The sequence below is a fragment of the Macaca thibetana genome, chromosome 8 (assembly GCF_024542745.1).
Source record: "Macaca thibetana thibetana isolate TM-01 chromosome 8, ASM2454274v1, whole genome shotgun sequence".
NCBI lineage: Eukaryota > Metazoa > Chordata > Mammalia > Primates > Cercopithecidae > Macaca > Macaca thibetana.
The window spans coordinates 106,465,736-106,488,620 of NC_065585.1; the positions used below are offsets into that span (position 1 = coordinate 106,465,736).

The following is a 22,885-nucleotide window of genomic DNA, read 5'->3' on the forward strand; positions in this document are numbered from 1 at the left end:
AAGAGCAAACACATTCAAAAAGTAGCAGAAGGCAAGAAATAACTAAGATCAGAGCAGAACTGAAGGAGATAGAGACACAAAAAACCCTCCAAAAAATCAATGAATCCAGGTGTTGGTTTTTTGAAAAGATCAACAAAATTGATAGACTGCTAGCAAGACTAATAAAGAATAAAAGAGAGAAGAATCAAATAGATGCAATAAAAAATGATAAAGGGGATATCACCACCGACCCCACAGAAATACAAACTACCATCAGAGAGTACTATAAACACCTCTATGCAAATAAACTAGAACATCTAGAAGAAATGGATAATTTCCTGGACACTTACAATCTCCCAAGAATAAACCAGGAAGAAGCTGAATCCCTGAATAGACCAATAGCAGACTCTGAAATTGAGGCAATACTCAATTGCCTACCAACCAAAAAAAGTCCAGGACCAGACGGATTCACAGCTGAGTTCTACCAGAGGTACAAGGAGGAGCTGGTACCATTCCTTCTGAAACTATTCCAATCAATAGAAAAAGAGGGAATCCTCCCTAACTCATTTTATGAGGCCAACATCATCCTGATACCAAAGCCTGGCAGAGACACAACAAAAAAAGAGAATTTTAGACCAATATCCCTGATGAACATTGATGCAAAAATCCTCAATAAAATACTGGCAAACCGGATCCAGCAGCACATCACAAAGCTTATCCATCATGATCAAGTGGGCTTCATCCCTGGGATGCAAGGCTGGTTCGACATACGCAAATCAATAAACGTAATCCAGCATAGAAACAGAACCAAAGACAAAAACCACATGATTATCTCAATAGATGCAGAAATGGCCTTTGACAAAATTCAACAGCCCTTCATGCTAAAAACTCTCAATAAATTCGGTATTGATGGAATGTATCTCAAAATAATAAGAGCTATTTATGACAAACCCACAGCCGATATCCTACTGAATGGGCAAAAACTGGAAGCATTCCCTTTGAAAACTGGCACAAGACAGGGATGCCCTCTCTCACCACTCCTATTCAACATAGTGTTGGAAGTTCTGGCTAGGGCTATCAGGCAAGAGAAAGAAATCAAGGGTATTCAATTAGGAAAGAAGAAGTCAAATTGTCTCTGTTTGCAGATGACATGATTGCATATTTAGAAAACCCCATTGTCTCAGCCCAAAATCTCCTTAAGCTGATAAGCAACTTCAGCAAAGTCTCAGGATACAAAATCAATGTGCAAAAATCACAAGCATTCTTATACACCAGTAACAGACAGAGAGCCAAATCACGAATGAACTTCCATTCACAATTGCTTCAAAGAGAATAAAATACCTAGCAATCCAACTTACAAGGGATGTAAAGGACCTCTTCAAGGAGTACTAAAACCACTGCTCAGTGAAATAAAAGAGGACACAAACAAATAGAAGAACATACCATGCTCATGGATAGGAAGAATCAGTATCGTGAAAATGGCCATACTGCCAAGGTAATTTATAGATTTAATGCCATCCCCATCAAGCTACCAATGACTTTCTTCACAGAATTGGAAAAAACTGCTTTAAAGTTCATATAGAACCAAAAAAGAGCCCGCATTGCCAAGACAATCCTAAGTCAAAAGAACAAAGCTGGAGGCATCACGCTACCTGACTTCAAACTATCCTACAAGGCTACAGTAACCAAAACAGCATGGTACTGGTATCAAAACAGAGATATAGACCAATGGAACAGAACAGAGTCCTCAGAAATAATACCACACATCTACAGCCATCTGATCTTTGACAAACCTGACAAAAACAAGAAATGGGGAAAGGATTCCCTATTTAATAAATGGTGCTGGGAAAATTGGCTAGCCATAAGTAGAAAGCTGAAACTGGATCCTTTCCTTACTCCTTATATGAAAATTAATTCAAGATGGATTAGAGACTTAAATGTTAGACCTAATACCATAAAAACCCTAGAAGAAAACCTAGGTAATACCATTCAGGACATAGGCATGGGCAAGGACTTCATGTCTAAAACACCAAAAGCAACGGCAACAAAAGCCAAAATTGACAAATGGGATCTAATTAAACTAAAGAGCTTCTGCACAGCAAAAGAAACTACCATCAGAGTGAACAGGCAACCTACAGAATGGGAGAAAATTTTTGCAATCTACTCATCTGACAAAGGGCTAATATCCAGAACCTACAAAGAACTCAAACAAATTTACAAGAAAAAAACAAACAACCCCATCAAAAAGTGGGCAAAGGATATGAACAGACAGTTCTCAAAAGAAGACATTCATACAGCCAACAGACACATGAAAAAATGCTCATCATCACTGGCCATCAGAGGAATGCAAATCAAAACCGCAATGAGATACCATCTCACACCAGTTAGAATGGCAATCATTAAAAAGTCAGGAAACAACAGGTGCTGGAGAGGATGTGGAGAAATAGGAACACTTTTACACTGTTGGTGGGATTGTAAACTAGTTCAACCATTATAGAAAACAGTATGGCGATTCCTCAAGGATCTAGAACTAGAAGTACCATATGACCCAGCCATCCCATTACTGGGTATATACCGAAAGGATTATAAATCATGCTGCTATAAAGACATATGCACACGTATGTTTATTGTGGCACTATTCACAATAGCAAAGACTTGGAATCAACCCAAATGTCCATCAGTGACAGACTGGATTAAGAAAACGTGGCACATATACACCATGGAATACTATGCAGCCATAAAAAAGGATGAGTTTGTGTCCTTTGTAGGGACATGGATGCAGCTGGAAACCATCATTCTCAGCAAACTATCACAAGAACAGAAAACCAAACACCGCATGTTCTCACTCATAGGTGGGAACTTAACAATGAGATCACTTGGACTCGGGAAGGGGAACATGACACTCTGGGGCCTATCATGGGGAGGGGGGAGGGGGAAGGGATTGCATTGGGAGTTATACCTGATGTAAATGATGAGTTGATGGGTGCTGACGAGTTGATGGGTGCAGCACGCCAACATGGCACACGTATACATATGTAACAAACCTGCATGTTATGCACATGTACCCTAGAACTTAAAGTGTAATAATAAAATAAAATAATAAAAAACAAATATTTTAACAACCTTAAAAAAATACAATGGAATAACAAAAAATGTGATGGGGAGAGAAAGAGGGAAATATATACTAGTTTACTGTTTGCCTGTTCTGGGATAAAATAAAATGTATGATTCTTGATTGAAGGGGGTCTCTTTACTTCTTTCCTACGTCTGAGTAATTCTCATTTTTATCTTGATTGCCTGTATTTCCTCATCTGGGGAATCCAGCAAGAACTGGAGGACTTCCTTAATGCAGCACAAATTAACATATTTTCTACTCAAGGGAAACAGAGCAATGAACTTTCCTTACAGAAGCATTGATAATATATTTCTTTATTTATCACACAAGATCCAGTGGGATTAGACTTTTGTCTCATCTGAAACAGTGTGGCCTTCATGAACCACTAAGCAATGGGTAGAAAAATGACATGCTTCCATTTTTATTTTCTTTGTTCAAAGTTAGCATCTCGGGAGATGATTTGTAAGCAGCAAGTTAAGAGCACGTGAAGAATATGGGCAGGTCTATAGTGGCTCTGAATATGCAAAGGGGTCCTCATCAGAAATCTCATCTGAGATTTTCTTTCCATTTTTTTTTGCATTGTCACCTAAAGGTTTCTGGGATGTTATAGAACTGTTTGTTCTAATCTGATTCCGTGCTGTTTGCTTAGCAGAAGAGACGGAGTTAGTTCTTGACGGATAAGAATAGACTGGTGAATACGATGTCTCATCAACTGAATAAATGGTGGGAGGAAAATTTGTGTCTGAATGTGTCTCTGTTGTCTGTGATGCTTCTTTTACAATTTCATATGACTTTTGTGATGAGAACTCTTCATTCCTTTTATAACAAGCAGTGCTGAAGGGTATGGCACAAAACACAAGATCTGAGGGCAGCAGCTTGAACTCATTGGCTGGCCGGGTAATCACAAACCTGTAAGACAAGTCAAAGATAAATGCTGAGCCTCTGCAGCTGGCCAGTGTGGTGACAGGCAGTGACCCAAATAAAGAGGTCATTTTGCTAGGCGCAAAGAGGAAACGTTTTTGTTTTGCTTTGCTTCATGGGTTTCTGATTAATAGTAAATATCTATTTAGTACTTACTCCTGTAGCACAGTGCAAGAGGAGAGGTTCTGGAGTAGGAATGAGGGGGCTGGCTTTCATCCCTGCCTCTGAACCCAACCACTTCTGACTCTGGGCATGGTGTCCTCCCTCTCTGGGCCTTGCTGCACTCATCTTTTGTTCGAGTGGGAAGAGGGGGAAGACTGTGGTTTGGACTGACAGATGTCTAATGGCCTTAAAAATAGGTCTATTTGCTTTTAAAAGATACTATACTCATTAATTCAGCTGGCACAATATTGACCTCGTAGCCAAGCTTTGTCAACAGAAAGATGACATATATTTCAGGTATTTTCATCCTGACTTAGACCTACTCTAACCTAATGCTTATGCCACCAACTTTCACACAGAATGTAGCCTGGCCAATGGAGAAAAGCATTAGAAAAAAACAGTTTCATTTGAAACCTGACTGGCAAGCAAATAGCGAATGTCAATGAACCCTAAAGAATACCCAGAAGCCTTAACACAGCATCAGGTACACAGCAAATGCCCAAAAATGTGAGTTGAAGTAATGAGTGCAACAGTGCTTATGTGGGAACATTGAGGCAGGGTAGCCTTGTATGACTTTCATCCCGCATTGCCTCACTAGTGCCTCAAATGATCACCTCTTTCCTAGCATAGATCTCAAGGTACCACTGAACTTCCTTCACTGAACGACCTACCTACTTTTATCTTTCCCACTGAGTCCTCTGTAACCTCAATTCTATTCTTAAAAAAAATGTGCTGAACAAGATCACATATTCTGTTTAAAACAAAAATATCAATTTTCCCCCTGAGGTCAAGTATTAATATAAGCTGTATATTTTCCCAGTTATCATGTTGCAAGGGCTATACGGAGGTGTTTCGGGGAGGAGTGGAGTTCAGGCAGAGAGGGAGAGAGAGAGCTATTTCCAGAACATCAGTCCTCCCCCATTGTCTTGGTGGTGGGTGCTATAAAGCCATGGCACCTTCCTTCCCCATCCATCAGAGTCATCTGTAGACCTCCACGCTTATTTTGTCATTTGGCACTTGACATGCTCTTCCTTTCAAATTTTAGTGCAGCTATCTTTTTACATGCCTGCAGTGTCTATGTGGTTTACAACTCCAGCATTCAGACACATTGCTATGACTTCCAGTACCCAATGATCTTTACCTCCAAACCACTTTCCTGGCCATGTCCTAGCTGTTTTAATTCCTAACATCGTTCCACTTCTAAAATGTTACATTTCAATAAATCACTGCTGACTACAACTTCTCATCATACTTTCTCTCTCACTCCCTTAACTCTGAGTACATCCACTATTCAATGCATTGAGATTTCCAATCTTTCTTCTTTTACTGTATGGTCTAGGATTTCTTCACAAATCCACAATAAGCTTCCTCTTCCACTCCTCTCAGCAGTTAATCTAAACATTGACTCCTTTCTCAACTCCTGACAATATTTCTTCCATCTTTCTCTCAGCAATGACTGTGCACTGAGAAATCCTAGTGCAAAATAAAAATTCCCATAAACACAGCCCTCACCTAGAGCTAGATCTGCCTTGGCATCTCTTCTTTTCCTCCTTTTCTTCTGTGGGCCAAAAAAATCATTGCTGTTATTTTCTATTCAAGACCGCTCCACTTTGAGTAATTTGGCTTCCTTCTCCTTTCTCCTGGAACAGGTTCCATCGATCTATTTCCACTCTATTCCTTTCAGTTTCTACTTCCCTACTGAATCCTGTCCATTCCCACTGTGAAGATCTTAGTCTGGGCATACACGATTGTGTTGTCTCTAGACTGTAACCTCTCCTTTCCCTTTCCCCTCCACATATATTTCTATCTTACTCAGGGCTGTCAGAGTGGTCTTTCTTTAAATTGAAAGTCAAACATATCACCCCTATGATTTATATGTAAAAAGCATCATGGCTAGCAAAGTAGATCTCAATCAATATTTACCCAATGAATCCAGCAGAAAACAAGTACATCTTTCAAATGTGGATAGTGGCGTTCAGCTTTAGAAAGTTGTACAGACATGGATGAGGAGTAAGTTACAAAACTGAAATGAGCTGATTTAAAATCTAGCTCCACATTTCAATTTTCACTAGGGGACAGAGACTCCATTCTTCTTACATGGTCAATATTAATTGGACCCTAATTATTCAGGTCCCTCTTGTTTATACCCATTCCTTCTTATTCTTACATAGTTCTTTATTTCCCACGCACCCTTCCTTGCAACTATGGACCCTGAGCTCTGGAATTCTCTTTCACATTGAATAAAGTAGTTTTGGTTCTTATGCTTGAATGGGTGGATGGTGCTTTCTAATCTAGCACACTTCCCTTTTGTTTTCTGGGTTAAGCTCCTCTTCATCAATTATTCGGTATAAGCCAACACACAGGATTCCAAACAGATCTAATGAGCCACAGAACAGTTGTCCAAAGGTGTTTCTTGGCTGGAGAGAGAAGAGACAAAAATATGTCTGCTGGGCACTTTGATCAAGCAATTATAAGCACTCACTGGAGTGTCGTTTGCTTTACCTCGTAGTAGAAGCTTGGAAAGTCATTTCCTAATATCTTTGTGGCAGCACTGCCAGGTGGATAGGTAATTAAGAGAATGATTAGTTCTGAAACTCTAATCCCAGCGATTGTTTTTATCATTCTGGCTCTTTCAAGAGCTTCTGGTGTGACATACTGTTGTGCTTGTCCTTATTACCATTGCCATTCTGGTAACCACTATGAATTAACAATGAGCCACAGATTGCAAAATGGAGCTTTTGAGATATATAATGAGTTGGGATGTTAAATGACCTCTTGAGAGTCATCTTATCCTACTGTAAAACAGATCCCAGTCCCAAATACTCATCTGGACCTTATTCTCAGGCTATACCCAACAAGATCATTATGAATAGACAACAATTTCAAGCCCCTGCAGCAGTAAGTGGGCTCAGCAAGGTCAAAAGGGATCAATCCATCCAGTTCTGTAATTCCTCAGGATAAAGAACAAAGGGAGGACATGGCATAAATGGAGAGAGGAGGGAGAGGAGTGGGGACAAGTCTACCATCCTCTTTGATGCCAACAGGAAGTTGCTAGCAATAGTTTCCTGGGCTTATATACACTTACAAGTCCACGTGTAGGTGAGCAACCCAGGACTACGGAAATGTAAAGGACCAGACTACATCAAAGGAACTTCTGGAACGTAGTTCACACCTGAAATGCTAATGCACAGAACATGGGTCTTGCCCCTTTTGGCAGTACACATCGACATGCACCAGGTATAGTGTTCTACCCAGGGGTTTTGCTAATGTCCTCTGAATCAACAAAAGATGTTTCCTTGGAAAAGCCTGCCCCTAGCAGTTAACACTGGACAACTGAATGCAATGCCAATTAAAACCAAACCAGAAGGCACCACGTAGATTTCTCATTTCTTTGCTAGACCCTACTGTGATTCCCAAATGCCTGGATGCCCTGTTGGAATTTTCCAGAATTATTATCTTCTCCCTTGCTGTAATCTACTGTTTACCAGCTCCCTTGGCTAAGAAAATGCAAGTATTTTCCACTGGATAGCGCAGCCAGATTCTTAGACCCATGTACAAAAGTCTTCTGCCTGATTTCAGCTGACCTTATCAGATTTCTTTAGCATTTTAAGTGTGGGCAGAGTAGGCAGGCCCGGGGTCAAACTGCTGTAGCTGGGTCCCTGCTCTGACACTGATTGACAATGTGGTCTCTGGCAAGTCCTTGCTTCTCTGAGCTCCAGTTTCTTGATCTGTTAAATAGAATTAATAATAATGCCTACCATATAAATCCATGGACAGATTAAGTGGAAAAAATACTAAAAAAGACAAGCACAGAGAAAATACTCAATAAACATTAGCTGTTATAATTATTATGAATACCCTTGTCAAGGTACAAAGTTGCCAGGCCTCTCTGATGCTCCCTGTAGATTCGGGTTATTTATCTAGAAGATGGGGATAATAACAACTGCATTATCTACTTCTCATAATTATTATAAAAAATAAATATAACATATGAACACACTGTGATTTGTAAAATACTCTATGAATAACATAAACTTGTATTCGTTTTTTGTTATTTTTATTGTTATTATTTCTGTGCTGTGGGACATCTATGAACCCAAATAGCCTGGACCATTTTCAGAAGCTCAGAGAGGAAAGGAAGTGAAAAACTGAATTCTGAGAAGAGTAGACTCACGTTAACGTCTGATAAAATGGTTTGGTGTAAGGACAGAAGCCCCATTTTACACCGGTTTCTTCCAGACAAGAGCGTCGTGCAGCTATCTGCCACACCATAGACTTTATCCTTATCTAAATGTTGTTCCAGCTGAGAACTTACTCCTCCTGTCACCAGCATCTGAAGCAATTCCAGGACATGATAATTGTAGAAGGCCTGGAAAACAAGGACAAGCCACATACAAAGTCAGAAGAGCCAATATGTAAACTGCGGAGGGGTATAGGCTTGGAGATTTAGCGGGCATTGCTGTTTAACATGGACCTGATGGTGTAGAACAGTGTTTCTCATTATCATTATCTAATGCAGCTGAAGGATGGCAGTTTAACCTAACTGTGCTAGGTTAGGCCAAGTGCAGAGAAAACAATACTGACCCAGTTCCTGTTCCTTGGAGATTACACAGCAGATGAAGAAGAAATTGGATAATGATACTGACACCAGGGAGTCCCCTCTTCCCAAAATGACCAGAGGAGGTATATATGTCAGGCCACAGATACCCCAATCATCATCAATGTATATTTAAAAATACATATATTTACTGAGACATTCTGTAGATTTTCCAGTGGGGAACTAATGATATTATTGTCATCTACACTTGAGCCTTCTGGATGTGAATTTACTTTTAATCCTTTTGTTTGTGACCTACTTAAGGACACATATCGACATAGGTCTTATTAGTATTTGGATTTCCCATAGCTCTCATTATACTTTAGAAATTATAGGTGTTTAATAATTAAATGGATAGGGTTTCAGAATCTTTGGCATCCAAATTAAACCAGAGGAAGACATGGCAAACTTCTTATTTTGAAATGAGCTTGAGTCTGAATAATCCCAGCCATTTTAATAAAGTCTCTTTCTCCAGGATTGCTACCACATTCAGTATGGATCAGGCATTAGCATACATGGAGAAGTCATTGGAATATATTATCCACTAGGCTTTATTTTTCATCCTTCATTTTATCTAAATTAGACTTTTGCTTTATTAAAAATGAGAATTTCCATCTATATATATTATCTAAATGCAATCATTTTGTTTTTATAATAAACATCAGGAATAACTTCAATTGTTATTCATTTACCATTTATTTTCTCTACTTTCAAAATCAGGGATCCATCTTCTGAAACCTGGATTATCATAGGAACCTCTTTACTTCTTGTTCTGCCTTGATTTTCTTCTCATCTGCATCCCACTGTTTACAATGCTTCCACAGCAATTCCCAGAAACACAAATCAGATTATGACCTCCACTTCCTCAACCTTTTAGTATCCTCACATAAAACCAGGCCACCAAGCCCTCTGTCTCCACCGTGGCCTTCAAAACCTTCGGGATCTGATGTAGTCCTTCTTCCCAGGCTTGTTTCCTCCATGACATGTTCCCTCTGGGGCACGCTAGTCTATCTACAGGTACTTAAGCCGTTCTTTTACCGCTTCATGCCTTTGCTTTTGAACTCTGGTTCATCAGCTTCATGACTCTTTTCTGGGTCTTCAAAGCAGAATGAAATTTCTCTTTCTTTGGGATTCCCTGGGCATTGGGTTTTACTTAATTTCATTCTTCTATATTTCACAGTTTTTTACAGTTAGTTAGAAACACTTGAGTTTGAATCTTGGACTGCCGTATTCCAGCTGGGTGCCTTTGGGCAATTCATGTGTTTTGTTTGTTTGTTTTTGTTTTTTGTTTGTTTGTTTGAGACAAGGTCTCACTCTGTTTGTTGTCTAGGCTAGAGCGCAGTGGCGCGATCTTGGCTCACTGCAACCCCTGCCACCTGGGTTCGAGCAATTCTCCTGCCTCAGCCTCCCAAGTAGCTGGGATTACAGGCATGCACCACTCTACCTGGCTAATTTTTTTTTTTTTTTTTTTTTTTGTATTTTTAGTAGAAACATGATTTTGCCATGTCGGCCATGCTGGTCTCAAACTCCTGACCTCGAGTGATCCACCTGCCTTGGCCTCCCAAAGTGCTGGGATTGCAAGCATGAGCTACTGTGTCTGGCTGATTGTTTTTTCAGCAACAGTTTTATAATCTCTAAAGCTGACATGGCAATACTTACCTTCTAGCATTGCTTGCAGGATTAAGTAAAATATAATGCACACATTGCTAAATTCTGTTTTCTTTATCATTGCTTCTTGTGTATCTGGATCATCTGAAGTGATATTAATGAGTGTAGATTTCTGGGATCCCAGATCTCCTGGATCAGAATATATGGACAGGAGTGGGAATCAGAATTTAAAGAGCACCCTGAGTGGTTCTGACACTGGTTGTCCTCAGATCAGACTGAGCAATAATTCCTGAAGATGATGTGCTCCTTCAGAAGATAGGCTATGTCTATATAACACTCATATCCTCAGTAGTGCACTGAACAAGGCATGTGTTTGAAAGCTGTAAGAATATTGACTTCAATGGATAGGTAATTTTAACAAATAAATATTGCTGGTAAAATGTAGACGTGATTGGGACAAGTTGACTTAAGGAATAATATAATCTATATGAATTAGAAGATAATAAAAATAACTTCTACAGTATTTTTTAGGTTAAAAGATGACTTCGCCCTAGTCCCCAGACTAAAGGAATTCCCTGAGTGATGTCTTCTTCCTTATGTTTCTTCTTTGCTACATCCCACTACCAGCTGGGAGGGTGCTTATGGAATAAAGTCCCCGACATCCGGGGGTTGGGGGGGGGGTAGTGGAGGACATAAATTCAGGTTGAACCACAATCCGTTTAAGAACATGTGGCCATAGTGTAGAGTGATCAAACATAATGTGTTAGAATAATTCTCCACTGATTAAAGAAAAGGTGTAAATTCTAGGGTTATCTTGGTGTCGATAACTCTAGGGAAACATGTGCTTTACATATTTAACTGAGAGAGGCTTAGCTTTTGAATATATCATTTCTTCAGTTCTGACACCAAAAGGATTATAATTCTATACTGAGAAAAATAATGGGATTTACATGTCACCCATATTCTGTGAGCTCATCTCCTATTCTTATTATTTGGGGTTTCTGGCACAGACCTTTCTCAATATCTCTTTCTTTCTATCTTCCCTTCCCTTCTCCTCCCTCCCTCCCTCCCTTCCTTCCTCCCTGCCTCCCTCCCTCCGTTCCTTCCTTCTTTCCTCTCTCCCTTCCTCCTTCCCTCCCTCTAGTTCTCACTCCCCGTCTTGTTCTCTCTCCATCCCTCTTGTCTTTCACAAGAAAATCCACAAGTTCAAGGGCACTTGAAATATCTCAGACTTTCAAATTTGGCCAATGTTTCTAATATCGTCTTGTTTACTGGAACCTGGACTTTCAATGTTAGAAAATGTTGATGCCCATAATGTTGTAACTTTTAGCTACTATGAATGCTATGGTCCCTGTCATAACCTGGAATATTACCTAATGGTGTAGATGCTAACATCCTAGCCAAATGCTGCTTTTCATTCTAGAATTCTCAAAGACCTTAAGATCGAACATTCTTGGGGAAATAACTTCTAATCTAAGAGTGAGATTATAGGGTAGGAAAATTGCAACTAACAAGCCAAGTGACCTTAAGAATGTCAAATAATTTGTGTGGGCTTCAATTTCCTTACAAGTAAAGGAAAGTGCTCCCCAAGTTCACATCTAGTTTTGAAAGTCTTTGATTGTAGAACCAGATAGGGGTCCTGCATATGGGCCTGGCTGCTCCACCATATTTGAATTTTTATAGCATTGAACTGATAGAGGATTAAAAGCAAATCTGAATTACATCCTATAGGCATATTTCTTCAGCTAGTCAGGAGTTTAGGGTAGTATACCGGGGTACTTGAAGCCATTCTAATGTCAACTGTATCAGAAGGTGGCAGAGAAAAACCCATCATTTTACATTGAAAAAACTAGCACAGGTCTATCAAGGGATAGAATTTTTTAAATTGCATGAAAATTTAAACAAAACCTTAGTATTTCTAAGCAGTGACAAGTTCACAGCACATGACTGTGGGCTTTGTGGCCTTCTTGGGACTCGCACATTTATTCTTGGTGTTTATTAGGGGCAGTGGAGAGAGAAAGGTGGAACAGCACTATGGAGGTGTCTGAGTACACATGGGAAGGAAGAGGGCCCTTAATATCCGGTTGAAAATACAGTTCACTGGGATTGAAGTAATGGCTGGTGTTCTCATCTTGTTTCATAAACTGCTGAAGCATTAGCAGATACATTCAGGGAGCCTGTCCTGAATGCATCTGCTCTTAGCCTTGACCTTCTGTGTAGTATAGGTATCAGGGAAACCAACGTTGAGAGTCTAATTGTAATCTCTGTAACCTCTATGTTGCAATGGGACACAGATCTCCTGGTGCATTAAGCTAGGCTGCAGGTTGGAAGTGTCAAACCCAGAATACAGTCTTTGTGGAGGGATATTATGGATAAAAGGGACATGCAAAATGGGGCAAAATGACTGACTCCTGCCTCCCACACCAGACTTCTGGCTGGAAATTGGAAAACTGTCTCAGAATAGAGGAGAATAGGATTCTGTTTATGTTATGCCTCTCTGTTGGTCCTGCATCCTAACTTCAAGGGAATGAGTTCCAAAATCTTCTTAACAACAGACGTCTCTTGTGCAATTGAATCTTATGCAGGCACCTCTAATATACCACAGATGAAAGTGGAGTTGCTCTGATGGAGGGGAGAGGTATGGGTGGGCAAGGCAGGGTGGGCACATCTCCTTCTTTCTGCACAGAGCATTGTCAGGGAAGGAGCCCTCTAACCTAAACTTGAAAATCCCTGTGTTGCAAGGACACTGATCATTACAGAAATAGATCTCTGGAGGGGCAGTTGATTGTGGCAGCAAGGAATGACTCTGGGATCACATACACTTGGATCTGAAAACCAACTCATTACTTGTAAATGATGCAGCCTTTGGCAGATTATTTACTCAGCTAAGCTTCCATATTTGACAGGAGAATTAAACCAGGTAATGGAGGTAACGCATTTAGTGAACTCCTTGGCTCTGGGTAAGTGCTTGAAAGATGTTACTCTTCTTAAGATCAATAGCTATTATTTTTGATATTATCTCAACAAGAAAACTCATCAAAATAAATTGCCTAGAGACCTATATAGAAAAAGGTATGATCTGGGGGAGGAGAACTGTGGTCATCAGCAATGTCTGCCTTGGGGGTCTATGGAGGTCATAGCTCCAGGACCCACAACTGCCTTTCTAAGTTAATGGGGAGATCAACGTCATTGCCTTCCTACCAACCCTCCACCAGGAGATGCTCCAGCACATACAGAGAATAAGTGAAGTATTTGAGAATGTATTCAGGAGCCACTATAGTGACTCCAGATGTTGTTACTGGAAGGTGATAAATGTTCTCTTCCTCTCCGAGGGTATTTCCATGTGACCAGGTGGTAAGATCCAGAGTCCACCCAAGATCAAATGGTCCCCAGAATAAAGGAGACAATGAGATTGGAGGCTCAGTCTTGATCCTTGGGTCTTTCTTTGGTGATGGAAAGCCACCCCCACACTGATAAGGGCACATAGAACCAGTAGAATCAGGTGCAGAGAGAAGGGAAACAAGAGAAGGAAAACAAAAATAATCAGCATTCACAATTATTTTCAATGGCCTAGTTCAACTCATCATTAAATAATGTTACAGTGTGTTCATTTTGCTGTGGCGTACGTTATTAAAGATTCAAGAGCTGGGGCAGAAAACTGCTAGGTAGAGATTTAGAGGTTCAAGATTCAGTTGGCACCCTTGACATAGAAGACGCCTTCTTCCCTGATGCTCCATTGCCACCCCTGCCCAAATTCAGTTGAACAAATGCCAGTCCTAAAATAAGTACTTACCAAGAGTTCTGAAGGCAAAGCTGTTGATCCACTGTGTGTTGTGACCTCATGTGATGACTGCAGTTTCAGGTCACACTGTGTGGCCTTTATTCTCTATGTGGCACATTTTGTTTTCCAGCAAGAATCTTCCTCTTCCACCAAGTGAAGACCATTGACCCAATATCTGAAGGCAGCCTGGGAAGAAGCTGCACTCTTTAGACCACCCAAGGCCAATGTCACGATCAGGTGCTGAGTGGTGGGAGGAATTAGGCTCGTGACCAAATCTGTATTCCTCATACTGGCTTGTGCTTGTGTGTTCATTTGTTGTTGTCCCTACTCTTCCAGCCCTTCCCTGTCCATCCTGCCCTTCTGACCAATTCTAAATAGAATCTGTGGCTCTGTTCCTGCCTGCGTGAGCTGGTGGTGTTTAATTAAGTCTCAATTTTAATTTAAGGCATGAAGCTGCCTGACATCTAAGGATCTCTGAAGAGAACTGGGACCTGAAACCCATCTGAAATGTATCTGCAGACAGGTCAAGTTCATCGAAAGTCACCTCCTGCCTGACACTCCAGTCATTAATTCCAGGCGAGTTAATTGACGTATCAGTGACAGACAGTGATATAACACTTTCTCTGACAGAGCCACCTTCTCAGAAAAGTAACCTGACTTGACTTCCTCCAGTACCTCCCTGGCACAGTGAAGGCTGAGCTGCTTAACTCTTTAGGAGCTTTGCACTCTACTAATTTATTTAATGTTAAACTACCATTTAAGTGGTATTCTCTCTCTAAGAGCTTGATGGGGTGTATGAGACCCCTACCACGGCTTAGACAGGCAGGGTCCAGGGCAACACAATCTCATGCCAAATGGCACTGATGTTAGGAAGGGGATGGATATGCCCAGCCATGCTCCCTTAAACTTGCAAACTATGCCTTGAGGCATTCCTGAAATTCAGGCGTGATGCCTCTTCATGTGGACCTCCAGAAGACACAAGTTCATCAACTGTGCTCAGATTCTTCTGCATATAAGCATCTGCATATTGACATCCAGCCATTCTGCAGCTCTTCCCTTGAAAATCCCAAGTAGGAGGAGTGTGGGAGGCAGTGGGTTATGTGGCTTTCCTTTGGAAGAGTTCTTGCAAGTCATTCACCAATGGCTACACACCGATCTCATGAGTCTCAGTCAATTTGAAACTCCTTTAACACCCTGGGGTGTACTCTGTAGAAAGTAGAAAAGTTCCTCTTCAAAGCTCATCTTGGTTTAAAAATAAAATAATAGACACTAGGAATAATAGCTCCTTACTCTAAATCCTCCTATCAACTATTACTTCTTACATTTTCCTCCAGTTAGTTGTTTTGGCTTACTCAGGCATGCCTGGACAGACCCAGGCAAGTCTTAGCTCATAGTTTCTGTACCTTCCTTATGTGAAAATGCTATTGCTTCCTTAAACCTGTCGTAAGCAACTTCCTCTTCTTCTTCGTTTTTCCTTGCACTTACTTATTTAGGAAAGTTTTAGGTTATTAGCAAATTGGGTATCGGTTTAAGACTGTGATGATAGTTCCGGCCAATGAATGCAGGACACAGCAGTAAGGATGACCCAAATGCGTAAGGGATAAATATGTCTGCTTTTCCTTTGTTCAACTGTGCTCTCACCATTGTTCCATCTGCCATTGAGCACCCTTTTTGCAGAAAGTAAAGATTGCCTTGCTGAGAGATCTTTTGTCTCCATGTTGACTTTTCTTCATGGCACTGATTATCTATTTCTAACAGCTCCCACCTCACTGCTTCTGAATCCTGTGTTCTCTTCTCTTCCCCAGAGCTGGGCTCACCTGCCACCTTCTCAGCATGTTATTGAATCTTACAATTCCTTCCCCAAATTCCACATTTCCTATCTCACATCTCCTTAGCCCGTGTAACTGGCATCCTTCTGTGTTACTTATTTATGATGCATATGCCAATACCCTCCACTCAGAAGGCCCCATGTGGGTGAGGCTTTTGTCATTCTCAAGCTGCAGATTCCCCAGCACCACCCCCCAACAGTGCCCTGCACAGAGTAGGTGTTCAGTGGGCATTTGTAGGATGAATTAATTCCATCCAGGGGGAAAAAATTTGCCAGGTGGCTAAAGAGGTGCTGAAAACTAAAGAACAACCATGTAGTCAACAATGCTCCCCATGAGAGGAGGAACATGGAGGGAGATTTGACTTAGCTTTGAACAAAACTCACCAGCAAAGGCCAGAGCTTCTTCCTTGAAACTCTGGATCCCTTTATGGCCAATTTCCACATGAGCCGTTGGAAGGATTTTAGAGAGAAGGGAAAGTAGTATCTCCTGAGCTCTGATCCCAAGGGGCCTGGTCTGCAGTGATGCCTTCGAAGCTGAGAGGCCGGCACTCACTTTTCCTGGCATCAGGGGTTCTGGCTCCAAGAGCCTCATGTTTTTAATCTTGAAAATGTGAAAATGTTGCTTCCCACACCAAGTAGTTATCAGAAAATATAAATTAATGTGTGGGAACCAGCTTGTTTTTGAAAATCAAAGAGAACTTAGAACTGAGAGGTGTTATCATCTACTCAGCTCTATGCCACCTGCTCACTTCTCTGCAGAGGGCTTGGTTTTGTGGGCTCCGTGGCTTAACTTTTCTTACCGTGGCCAGGAGAGAATCCAAGAAGCTGCCAGAAAAAACAGTGCCTGTAGAAAAGGCAGTGCTGAGATGCAGATTTGTTTCTTGGAGGGACCCTTCCAGTCCACCAAGCTGTTCAATAAAGTGAATGTTGGAAGGATTTTCTGCAAGGCAAGAGGCAAAAAGGAAAGATAATCAGATCAAGTTAAGAATATAAGAACCGCCATCCATGCAGGCCAAGGGGCGACCACTTGATCAAAAGATCTGATGTCTTCTTTGGGGTCTCTGTCGGATCTACCCCTATTTCAGTACATTTTTTTTTTCTTTCCTTTCCAAATATCTTCCTTCCCACAAAAGACATAGTTCTGTTGGGTACATTCACCATCAAGGGGACATTGCTGGAGCACAGGCTCAGTTTCTCAAGAAGTGTTCTGATTGTCATCCTCGTATAATTCATCTTTCAAACCAGGATATTTTGGGGGAGCAAAAGGGAGCATGCTCAAAAACTGCCCTGGTATCATAGGAATGAATAGGAACACATGGTCACCCGTCACTTAAGCCTAGTGCCTCTCAAAATTTAATGCACATATGAATCACTTGGAGATCTGGTTGCAATACAGATTCTGATTCACTGAATCTAGGGTGAGGGCTGAAAGTCTACATGCCCAGCCAGCTCCCAGATGCTGCTGAGGTTGCTGATTCATGGATGGCACTCTGTGTGGCAAGGGCTTAGGGAATCATCCTAACTGAGGCCAGTATAGCAGTAGCCAAGTTATCTATCAGCATGTCTGTACTGGCCCCAGGCTCCAACTCAGACCCCCTGTAGGCAGCCTCTGAGGTGAATACAGACATCGTTGTGGTCCATGAGAGGAGAGGCACAGGCTGCCTTTGTTCCTAGACTCTTTTAAAAAAAATTTTTTTTTAGTAAGTCTCATTTCATCACCCAGGCTGCCCAATGGCACAATCACTGCAACCTCTGCATCCCAGATTCAAGCAATTATCATGCCTCAGCCTCCCAAGTAGCTGGAATTACAGGCATGTACCACGATGTCCAGCTAATTTTTGTATTTTTAGTAGAGACAGGGTTTCACCATGTTAGCCAGGCTGGTCTCAAACTCTTGACTTCAAATGATCCACCCACCTCAGCCTCCCAAAGTTTGTTTTAGACTCTTGCTTCAAGAATGTTTGTCTCAAGAACAGCATTGGAAGATAGAGATGATGTCTCCCACAGGAGCAAAGGGAAGGCATGCTTACTGCCTGTTATAAAAGACTCTGGTTTCCTGAGCTCAGGTTCCTATCCTAAAGAGCAATCCACTGTGGGTACAGGTGTTACTCTTCAAGTCACCCGGTGGAAAGCAGGGCTTGGGCAACCAACACAAAAACGAGGATACTCTGGCTGCTGTTATTACTCTGAGTAATAAACTGATTGGTTTTGTTTTGTTCTCTGATCCAGGAGTCTTATATCTTCTGCCAGCATCCATGAGACTGGGGTAGGTGCACCTGTTGGTTTGCAAATAGGATAGCCTTAGACTTTCCACAGTTCTTGACATTACACTTCTTGAAATGACCAATCCAAACAAATATGCTGGACACACAACTCGGAATCCATTGCTTACTATGTCTGGATTATCCCCTAATGCCTTAAATTATTCCTCAGTATGTTTGGGGGAAGTGACATTAATGAATGAAGTAATATTAATGAATCATTTTCTTCTGAGAACAGCATTATTTTTATAAAAGATGAGCAAGGTATGACTAATATCAACCCCCATCTCCTGTGCACTTCTACGTTCCTCTTCTTGCATTGTGAACCCTCCACACACAAACACACACGCACACTCACAGGTGCATGCGCGCACACACACACACACAAATATCCCACGAGCCTTTGTCCAAATCCTGCTGTATCATCCTAAACTAGCGGCCTCAGCTTTCCTGGCCATTTCCTTCAGATTCCCATCCGTTCTGTAACAAAGTGGTACAGAACATCAGACCTGCAGCTCCCATGTCAATGTGACCATTTCCAGTCAGCTAGACAAGAACCTGGACAAGCTAGCAGGTGGGTTGTTAGGTTAACTTGATAACGGCTACTTGCTGCCAGAAACAAAGCCTGTAAGTCCCCAGAGAGTGACCAGATGCACCTCTGGGTCAGTGAGAAACTGGCTGATTTCTTCCAACAACTCTAACTTACACTCTTCTTTGAATTAATGTATTTGATGTATACAGTTGGTCCTCCATTTCCACAGGTTTTGCATTCGAGGATTCAATTAACTGCAGATGGAAACCCATGGATACAGAGGGTTGACGGTACTACACCATTTTATATAAAGGATTTGAGCATCATGGATTTTGGTGTCTGCAGGAAGTAGGGCAAGGGGAGTAGTGGAGAGTGAGTTATGGAACCAATGCCTCACAGATACAGAGAACCAACTGTATACAGCTCAACAGTTAGAGATGGTTCAAAGGGGAGGAAAAAAGTAAAATATAATTAAAAACTGCAGCAGACAGCTTCAAGGTGGTTCCAAATAGGCAGGCAGGTACTAGGATCCAGGGGTCTAGGATCTTCAGAGCTGAACTGCAACAGCCTCTGCTCCATAAAACGGCCAGGAAAGCTAGGTAGCAATGAAGCAGTGACTCACCTCTCACCTTCTACACTGTCACTCCCAGCTCACATGGTGGTGACACCTACTGATTCCTCTCTAAGTTCTCCCACTTTGCAGGACTAAGAGCTCTAGATGTTCATCTAATTTGGGATAAATCCCACTGGTTTTGGTAATCTTGCTCATAAAATGCCAATTATGCATTTTTCTGGTTAGTAAAATAGGTCAAATCACAGCTAGGAGCAGCTTTTAGTGATCATCTCTGAATTGGTTCAATCTGCACTAATGGCACCGTTCTCCTCTTGCCTGAGATTTTCTCCTTTTCTCTTCAACTATACTCAGTAGTAAATCTCAGTGTGTCCCCTGGTGCCCCAGCAATGCACCTTACCAAATGCACTTGGTTACCCTTCCCTGCCTTCCCTCCCTTGTCTTCTGTTCCCAGAGCTCCTTGTGCCTAGGGAAGTTTTGTACAGGTGCTGGTGACAGATAACAGCATATTCTGTTAATTCTTCAAGAGTTTTTCTTTTCTTTTTTCTTTTTTTTTTTTTTTTTTTTTTTTGCCTATTTTAGGAAAGTATCACTCAGGGCTGGGATTAAGGTGACAGGGGGGAAATACAGGGGACACAAAATTTGGGTACACCAAGGGTGAGCACCTTCTCTAAGTCTGTACCCCACGTGCCTCTCCTGCATTACACTGTCCCAGTGCTGGTGTCACTGCTGGAAAGGAAGGCATCTGACCTAAAGTCCTGTGATGGGTTTGACTAGTCAGTACAGGGAGATTCTTTCTAGCAGTCTTCAAATCCGTGGCCCCTCCCTCTGAATAAGACTAAGCCAGTTGCTGGTCCCCCTCTCTCTCCTGGTAACTAGAAGAGTGGAAAAGGCAGATGTCATTTCTGAACCTTGACACCAGATACACTGACGTCCCCAGTTGGATCAAAGCCCAAATGTAACATCTGGGCAAGCACTTGAAGCTCTGAGTCCCATTCTGGTTCCTGAGTCCTTTGTGCATTCTAAAAAGATCCTTGGAACATCAGTTATATATCACAAAAATTTCTCCATTGAATTTTGCCCTCGAAACACCACTTACTCAGTTCTATAAGGATAGGGACTTTTCGGCAGTTTGATTTCTCATTATGTCCATTTGTGTAACTTGCAGTCTCCTCTGCAAAGAAGAAAAGAGGTGATAAATGCAAGCACAATGCCTTACGAAACGTCAAAAATGTAGAAGAATATCATGTAACTTTGTGCTTTATCTTAGCAAAGTTACTTTCATGTGCAAATCCCAAATCCTTTACTATGTTTAGACAAAAAATTATGATGTGGGTCTCCTCAGCATCTCCTTTTGATAAATGTGGGGAGGAGAGTGTGTATGTGTGTGTGTGGGGGGGATCTTTCTTTTCTTTTTTTCTTTTTTTGCATTTTTTGAAACAGGGTCTTGCTCCATCACCAAGACTGGACTACAGTGGTGCCATCAGAGTTCACTGTAGGCTCCAACTCCTGAACTCAAGTGATTCTGCTGCCCAGCCTCCTCCTGAGGAGTTAGGACTCTGGCACATGCCACCATACCCAGCTAATTTATTTTTATTTTTATCTTTGCAGAGATGGGGTCTTGCTATGCTGCCCAGGCTGGTCTCAAACTCCCAGCCTCAACTAATCCTCCTTTCCTGGCTTCCTGAAGTGCTGGGATTACAGGTATGAGCCATCATGCCTGGCTATGTCTGTTCTTTCTAAATGGCGCTTCATATGACTTACAAAAAAGGCAAAGTTCTCCCAGTAGTTGCTTATTGATGTCACAATTAAGATATGCTTACTCTCCACTGAGTGGCTGTGCTAGGTAACAATTCAGTCAGGCAGTAGCTCAAACCACATCAATTTGCCTATAGTATTTTAAGGAAACTGCAAATATATGGGTGGTGCTGTCCCCATGAGTGCTTTAGGACACATTATGAGTGGCTGCTGACTCCGGGTATTCTCTGCTTCTTTAGCTCCTCCCTGGGCTGAGGCATTGCTTTGTCTCTGCAGAACTGGCTGCCTGCCTGTCTCCATATGGAAGGCTGTGGGGTTTCTTAAAGACTGGGCTGGGATGTCACTCAGAACCCTTGATCTCTGTGCTCAGGTTGTAGACACGGTTCCCTCCTGTCTTCGGAGATAAGGCACTGCAGTAGCCTCTGTGAGCTTCGACCCCAAAACAGGGATGCACGGCACTGGCCTGAAAGAGCTTTATCACACGGTGAGTTTCAGAAAGAAGTATGACATCAGAGGTTTAGTCTCCAACTTAAACTAAAAATGTAAGAGGAAAGAAACGGAATAGAAGGTTGGGTGCAGTGCCTCACACCTATAATCTCAACACTTTGGGAGGCTGACACGTGAGGATCGCTTGAGTCTAGGAGTTCAGGACAATCCTGAGCAACATAGAGAGACCCGTTCTCTAAAAAATTTTTTTTTAAAATCAGCTGGGTGTAGTGGTGCACAGCTGAAATCCCAGCTACATAGGAGGCTGGGGTGAGAGGGTTGCTTGAGCCCAGGAGTTCAGAGCTTACAGTGAGCCATCATCGTGCTACTGCACTCCAATCTGGGCGACAGACTGAGAACCTATCTCAAAAAAAAAAAAAAAAAAAAAAAAAAAAGTTGGTGGGGAAAATGGGAAAATAGGGTGCCATTAAAAAATAATTAAAAGAAAAACAAAGAAAAACACTATAATGGCATTGTAAGTTGTGCTTACAACTGTTGGTTACTTTCTTAAAGTTTTCTGAGGATGTAAGAGGAAAAAAATATTGTAAACCTTCAAGATCTACTTGTAATTAAGATTCCTTGCTGCTAAGAAGAGAGCAAAATCTTTGGAAGGTCCTTTGTTCCCCGAATGGGGTAATTGGTAGGGGTAAGAAGTGGAATGAATGGAGGTGAGCTCTGTGCTTAGGCCCTCTGAGAAACAGACAATGGGAATATGACAGGGAATGGAGTCACTGAGGTGGAGACCAGGAAAAGGGGAAACCCAAAGAGAGGTTTGTTTCCAGAGGAAATGCTACATACTACAATATTTCACACCTTTCCCATATCGCTACTGAGATGGAAAAGAACCACTTCTTGTTAATGCAGAGTAGAGCTGAATATATTTCTGATTTCTAGTAAATTTCTGAGTAATGTCTGTAGGATAAAAACTGAAGCTCCTCATGAAGAACCCAAGACATTTGGTTTATGTCTAGAACCATCAGTGACCTCCAGGATTTCACAAAATTGTTCAGTTTTTGGTGAGGAAATGGAAGCGCAGAGGACTAACTGGATTCACACAGCTATTAAAGAGGAAGGTTCACGTGGCTGGTTAGAGATCCTAATTCACTGATAATTCTTACTCTTGATGGGATCTAAATACCTGAAATTATTTTTCCTTAAAAATATGTCTGAGATTTCCATAATGCAAGAAGACTTGGGGGAATTAAAGTTCTATTTTATTCTCAGATTAAGATGCCTTATCTGTTTCATGCACCCTCTTTCCCTTTTCTTCTCCCTTCTCTTCTCTT

At 41.6% G+C, this 22,885-nt stretch overlaps 1 protein-coding gene across 2 annotated transcripts in view; it reads right to left on the minus strand.

Annotated features, from left to right (window-relative positions):
* Positions 1-3,392: 3,392 nt before the first annotated feature.
* The window catches only part of KCNU1 (potassium calcium-activated channel subfamily U member 1), a 162,347-nt gene continuing 142,854 nt past the window's right edge, over positions 3,393-22,885 (minus strand). Inside the window, exons 23-27 of one of the 2 annotated variants that reach the window (XM_050801679.1) lie at positions 20,455-20,529; positions 16,792-16,931; positions 8,352-8,546; positions 6,476-6,594; positions 3,393-4,003 (exon numbers count right to left, since the gene is read on the minus strand). In XM_050801679.1, coding sequence (XP_050657636.1) covers positions 3,598-4,003; positions 6,476-6,594; positions 8,352-8,546; positions 16,792-16,931; positions 20,455-20,529 — 935 coding nt within the window. In that variant the 3' untranslated portion in view covers positions 3,393-3,597. Of the gene's footprint in view, positions 4,004-6,081; positions 6,595-8,351; positions 8,547-16,791; positions 16,932-20,454; positions 20,530-22,885 lie in introns of those variants that run through there. The other variant, XM_050801678.1, reaches the window with a different exon arrangement.